Below are 6896 nucleotides of genomic sequence, written 5' to 3' on the forward strand. Positions count from 1 at the left end.
CAGAGAGAGCTCAGACCTCCCTCCCCCGCCTCCGCTACTACTGAGGCTTTTGTAACTCAACGCCACTGTCGTCTCCGGGTCAGCAACAGGTCACACAGCTGGAGTCTCAGTGGAAACACGTGGAGCCAACTTGCACTGACCCCCTACTAACTGACAGGCCCTTCGATGTGTCCGTCAGCCTCGTCCACTCACTGCTGCTCCAACAAGTTTCTGCCATGTGGCTCCTTTGGCTGCAGGGTTCAAGAGGTGCTCCGCTGACAGCTGACATCAGCCCTCTCCGTTCTGCCGCTATCAACAGAAGCTTTCACTCCCTCACACTACAAGTTCACAGATTACCACTCGTGTTGGGTTCTGCTCCCATGGGAACACTTATTTAGTGTGATGTTTGGCTACGCTGACAAGTCACAATAATGCATGACACGCTTGGAGAGATGCAATGGCTGGTGCATTTGATTAAAGAGTAAAGAAATAAATAACACAAAAAAAAATATTAACACAAAAAATGGAAGGAAGTCTCAACTCATGACTGTGAAGACATCAAACAGATTGTTAATGGGACCATCGAATATGCAACCGCTGCTCACCTTTCTGTGGTCTGTGGTCTGCTGGCTGTCCAAGGGGTCCGAGCGAAGCAAGAACAGCAGCACGGAAACTCTGCAAACACATGAGAAATGACTACGGCTTTGCACTGCTAGTACTTTAAATTACGGATTTACTGAATAGGCAAGGTAAAGAGTTACAAAATCTCACACAAAGTGGCGGCAGGACTAGAACAGCGAGCCACAAATGAAGGCACATAAATAGTCCAATTACCTGACAGTCCAGGGACAGGCTCCCTGCATCGCTCCTTACTGCTCACTGTGGGACTCTTGGGCGTGAAAAGAGAAGTGTACATTAGCAAACAGCAAAGTGATGGTGGCCTTTTTGACTCCGTGTCCACACTGAATAATTGTGCAATGAAAAGTGACATAATGACAAAAATGTGTAAAGAAATTCTATCAATAGCGAGACCCCACAGTTTTTGGAGAACTCATACATTTCAATATCCTGACCCAAAAAAAGACTTCGACTCACTTGACCATGTGACTTGACCTCTTAGTTCATTAGAAAAATCTCTGCATTTAACTGTATGAACTTGGCATTTTGATTTTTGTCACCCAAAAAATTTAAAATGCATTCAATTTTAGCATTGTTCCCAGTTAGGATACCTCCTGGTGCAAAATACATGTGCAAAAATCAATTTGATGTTTCTATTCCTTTTGTTGCACCCAAATTTCCAACTGATGACTGCCACATTTATAAAAGGCGTTTTTTCTAAAGGAAACCCTATTTCTACTATCTTCGACATGTTTTCTCCATTTGACCATCACAGTTTGGATTAGATGCCAGGCAGTTTCCACAGTACAAGTCTCAGTGTTGTATGTCTTATTGCATGCTGTGTGTTTTATTGTAAAATTAAGTTAATGGTCTGTCAATTTTTCACTTTACAAGGTCACCCAGAGCATAAAGGACACCTCGGGGGGACCAATGCTGTCCCTCTGTCCATATGTTTGACACCCTTGCCTCAGATTCAGCCCTCACCTTCCCAAAACATAGCCCACCATAACTCATACACATTTGCTTCAAAAATAGATTGAAACACATGACAAAGCAAATTGGCTGCTCTGGTATCATTTAGACCCTATAAACATTGCTGATGATTTCAAAGTTATTGCAGAAAGATGACAAGAACGTGCAGCTCACTGTATATTACCAAGTAGACATACCTTTGGGTTAATGATGCGGGTATGGTGAAGGATTTGATACTTCACTGTACTTTCAAACAAGCGTATCCTCTCCAAGCGCAGGTATCCTCATGGTCGGCACATTAATCCAGGTACAGATCAGGACTTTTCTCTATGATCCATGTAACTAAAGCTAATCCCCCGGGGTAGAAAATCAAAGCCAGGCATAGTACAAACTCCGGTCGCGGGTCATCGCGGTGATTTCGGCGGGTCTGGTTTTACGCACGAAGGCACCGAGTGGCAGAAAGCTGGAAAGCGGCCGCAGCGGGCGGAAAACACACCGCGCTGCGCCCCCTGACAAAATACACTACTTTTTCTGAGTGTGTGTCGTGTCAAATAGGAAGGTGAGCCTCCTTTCTTCACCGTGTGAGCGTCGGCGGCGGTTTGCGTGGGAAGGAAGAGGGCAGATCAGCCCGAGTGTGTCCTTCCCCCCCCGCCTCTCCTCTCCTCTCCTCTCCCTCACAGTCCAAACTTCAGGCACAGGCAGGTAAACGATCTCATTGATCACTTCTACTGACTCTCCAACGTTGACTGAACACTTTTGAAGCTGGTAACAAAACCAGATTTTTTTTCCTCTCCAGGAAACCAAAAAAAAGGCTTCAAAGAAATCCTGCAATGACCATTCTTTCTCTCCCCTCACGCGTAAAGTTAATGCGTAATTGTACTTTAATTAGCAGCTGTCACTTATACTAAATCAGTCTTTTGCCAAAAAAAGTAGGTATATAATGAATTAAAGTGGCAGTTTAACCAAAACAAAGCGTGCCTCTTTTGTCCGAGGGGGCAGTTTCGTGCATGTTTTAGACGTCTTCCTGCTCCAACGCACCTGAATCCAATCAATGTGTCATAATGGAGCTCTGGTGTGAAGGAAGACGTGGAAAACTTGGCGTTTGGAGGATTTGAGGATTTGACAACAGTGACATGGTCGGAAGTGGTTCGCGTAAATACCCATGATTCATTGTTTTCTCTGCAGTTTTCCCAGAAATATGCTTTTCGGGTTAATTGTTGCATGTTAAGTTGGATAAAGTAATTTAGAGCAGTAGTCTCCAACCTTTTTCTTGGGGAACCCACATTTTTACTATCATAAACCCTGCCACACCCTATACAATTGCAAATAAAAAAAAACAAAAACAAGTGTTTACACGCCATCTCAGGTGTTTTGTTGAACGGGTGCCACTGATGCTTACATTGTTTAAAAAAAAAAAAACCGTTTTTTCACCCTAAACAATGCATTCAGCTCTACTTTTGGCTATTGCTTCTGTGAAGACATATTCTATGTAACTGTCTTGGCACACCCAGTTTTTCTCCAGCTGTTTACACTTTTAATGTAAACGTGTAACATTTGTAGTTTTGTGATATAAATTAATCATTTGCAGACTCACCTATTTTTAAGACATAAAAACAATGTTCTAAGCCTTCAAATCAAGAGGGATTCACAACCCTGCATCAATCTTTGGTGTCTGTAGCAGAGGTGTCCCCCTGATTGAGAATCATTGGTCTATATGGATGATAACTCAAGTAATAGCATATTTGACACATAATAAACAGCAAGACTTGATTTCACATACAAAATTGTATTAAAAAAATTAAAAATCAAATACATGGATAAACTAGTGTGAGTGTCTGAGTTCTCGGGGGATTTTTATTGACTTGATACTTTCTCAAAATTTTATGAATAGGATGATGTTTCCTCTCAAACTTAACTAAACTTTGCGTTTCTTTTTTGTTCATGACAAATAAGAATATGAATGGTTTTTGTTGGGGTTTTTTTTCCACTGGTCACAAAGCTCAGCACACTTTAGTGAATACAGCTGCAGTACAGAAAACACTGGCATCTACTTTTTAACATTTACACACTGATATATTTATAACGTGTATTGTTCTCTTCAGCACGTTTGTTTACTTTGACAGAGCCAAAGAGAGCTATGTACAGCTCTGTGGTCTGAACCGCTACAGCTCATCCTAACCAATGTCTGTAAACATGTTTTGGGTTTTTTTAAATAACGTAATTATACTATTCAGTAACCATTTCATGTTCAAATATTATGAAGTCTATCAATTTCTTTCCACAACCATCAGTGTCATGTTTCCCTCCCATGCACCACAGCTCCATCCATGTGTTAACGTACAGTATATTAGTTAGTCTATATCTACAGGGGATCTCACCCCTTTCCTGACCCCGCCGACCTTCTTCACTGGTGCATAGTTTATGATACAGCTCAGGAATTTGCCTTTAATGTCAATGTTTCCAAACATTTCACAGGCAAACAAGCTTCCAATTAAGGCATCACTAATGAAGCGCTGTTCCGGATGACCCCGCTGACGGCCCCTCTGGACCAGACTTCCAGAGGGAGCAGTCACTGTTGTTTGAGACTGAAGGCTGAAAATGTGCAATGAGGTGCCTCTGGAGATGGTTTTCACTGGGGGGGAAAAACTATCCATGTGAAATCTTCATTAGAGGAATTAGACACAGTATTTTCATATATTTCTATTTCTGAAGATAAAGTAGTGTATAACCTAGTTCAATAACTGTTTGTTTGGGTTCACTTTTTATTGGATAAATGACCATATTTGGCAACTTCCTGATTTCTTCTTGTTTTTTTTACCACCCCCCCCCCCAGTCCCAATATGTTGAAATATTGACAATGACAGAATATTTCACATAATACTTGTACCACACATTAACAATTTGTGTAAATAGTGATACTTTTGCTTTAAATGTTTTATATATTCGATATAAACACATATGTCGGCCCTTTGCATTGGAAAATTGGGAAAACACTTCTTTATACTCTCAATTAGGGAATTAGTGTACACAAGTGGTGGGAGACTCGTGAAATATTCTTCAATTAGTACCTAGTCTAAGCATATTCCTCTTACGAGTATTCTAATGCGCGCTTTATAATGGGTCAAAGTTGCACTGTGGCTGAGAAAAATATGGTGCGTTTCTTCTCTTTGTTTGGCTGATTCTCTCTCAAGTGGAATGAAATGGTAATTTTGTGCAGCGCACGGCTGACAATAAACAATGCACTTGGTTCATTCCAGGAGGAACTAATAGTTGGTCCTGTGAGGTGGAACAAACTGGCAGCCGCATCTCCAGACAAAACACAAAAGTCTGCCACAGACTTCCAACTCGGCGCTCAGCTTCATTGCTTGTCATTCATCCAAACACAGATTGTGTATCTGATATTACATGAATTGAGTCAGCAAGTCTACACAAGTACAACAATGCCCTTGCTTCATTCAGTCTTTCTGGTCCTGCAAATCTATGAATATGACATCAGATTATTACTTTTGAATAGAAGTAATTGAAACTTACATCTGAATGAGCCTGCAGGGGCTATCAAGAGGGATTCTGGGAAATGTTGGCAGGCAGCATCACAGGTAGACAATGCAGGCTTGTCCAAAAAGTCTTTCTCTTGTAAAATCTAAGTTTTTATTTGAGCTTGTGTGGGCTAAACTGCATCGCAGCCCGAAAAAAAAAAAAAAGCCAAGCTGCAAAGAGAGTATTCAAGCCATGAGAATAGTCTTGAATATTGTGACACGGATCGTTAATCGTTTTTCCTGTGTAAATCGAGATCAAGTGTACAAACAGGATCTTGCCTCAGGAATCTTTGGGCTTCTCCGTATATATAATGATAAATTTTCCTCAGAAAGGAACGTATTAGACAACCTATTAGAAAAGTACATGAACAACAAAAACTGGCTTTTATATTTGTCATTTTTATCGTGTGGATTCTGGTAAAGGAACATTAAGTTGAATAATGTCAAAATAAATGGAATGATTTGGATTATAAACGCAAGAATGCATTATTTTTTTTTTTATCTTTAGTACACAGGTGATGTTCCTCCAGAAACAGGTTCGCTAGTTCAAATCAAGGTTTGAAAAATGTATTTAAAATGTCAAAATGTATCAAAAATCTGGACTCAGTCATTGACCAAAAAATGAAATATCTACTGCAGATAATGTTGATTTTAGCAACTTTGCATTGAAGTTTGATATAATTCCAGAACTTGAACAAATTAAGAGCAGTTTGACATAAACTGCACAAAATTTCTAATTAGTGGAGCAATTTATTTTACCTTTGAAACTGTAAACTTGTGTTTTCTGATTATGTTTATTGTGTCAAGTTATTTGATTGTGTTTTATTGTGTTGACCTCTGTTTGTACACTGTGAATAGTAATATATGGTGAAAACCAAAGATTTACATCAGTACTGTGTTTCTGAGCAGTGACAGTTTTATACGGTTTCCTCAATGTATAATCTGAAAACCTAAACTCCTCTGAAGGATTTCAACACATTTTAGAACCAAATAAAACAGCCTATCTTTGAGTTGCAGAAGATAATCGACTTTAAATGAATGTACATAATGGAAAGATCATCAAAGGGAGACAGAAGACCATATAATATCACTGTCTACACCTACAGTCAATTTAGAGCCACCAATGAACTTGTTTCCATAAATACATATAGTATTGAGGTGATGCCCTTTCAGAGTTACTCGTCATTCAAGAAGTTTAAAACTACTCCAATGCTCAGTGAAGAAAGTCTATTTTATTGCACAACCTGCCGCTGTTGGCGAGTTGGTTGATCTCCAGTGGTGCGGATGACTCGGGACAGCAGTACCTGTCAGCTGCTCTATGTGCGTGTGTGCGTGTGCGTGTGCGTGTGCGTGTGCGTGTGCGTGTGCGTGTGTGTGTGTGTAGAAGTTAGATGCTCCCCCCCCCCCCGCAGACACTCCTCCGGGCCGGAGCGGTCTCCTCCGCAGACAGGTCTGAGTAAAAGAGGGTTCCATTTTTTTCTTTTTCTTTTGTTGGGATGGTGTGAGTAGTGAGGAGAGCAGGAACAGGTGGTGAGAACCTGGCGAAGCCGCTACACCTCCAGGGACATTCCAGTCGGAATTCACACGACCCGTCATAGTTCCTACAGACTGCTGGGCTGTGAGGTGTTCATTAGGCCGTCATTCAAAATGATTGCCAAAGAGACAACTGAGTTGAAGAGCAGGCAGCAGGAGCAAGCGGTCAATTAGAATGGAAATGATCTGAATGGAAAGACGTGACAGAGTCACTCCTCAACATGAGAAACCATTCAAACTATGTACACAACTTCAGTG

General features: G+C 40.9%; 1 protein-coding gene across 1 annotated transcript in view; it reads right to left on the reverse strand.

The window, feature by feature from the left end:
• The window catches only part of thsd4 (thrombospondin type 1 domain containing 4), a gene marked incomplete at its 5' end in the record, with an annotated part of 49283 nt that extends 48441 nt beyond the window's left edge, over positions 1-842 (reverse strand). Inside the window, 2 exons of the mRNA XM_080512968.1 lie at positions 585-654; positions 814-842. Of these exons, the coding sequence (XP_080369094.1) occupies positions 585-654; positions 814-842 (99 nt within the window). The remainder of the gene's footprint in view (positions 1-584; positions 655-813) is intronic.
• Between the last annotated feature and the right edge of the window lie 6054 nt (positions 843-6896).

The sequence above is a fragment of the Blennius ocellaris genome (assembly GCF_963422515.1).
Source record: "Blennius ocellaris genome assembly, chromosome: 1".
In the NCBI taxonomy this organism is placed as follows: domain Eukaryota; kingdom Metazoa; phylum Chordata; class Actinopteri; order Blenniiformes; family Blenniidae; genus Blennius; species Blennius ocellaris.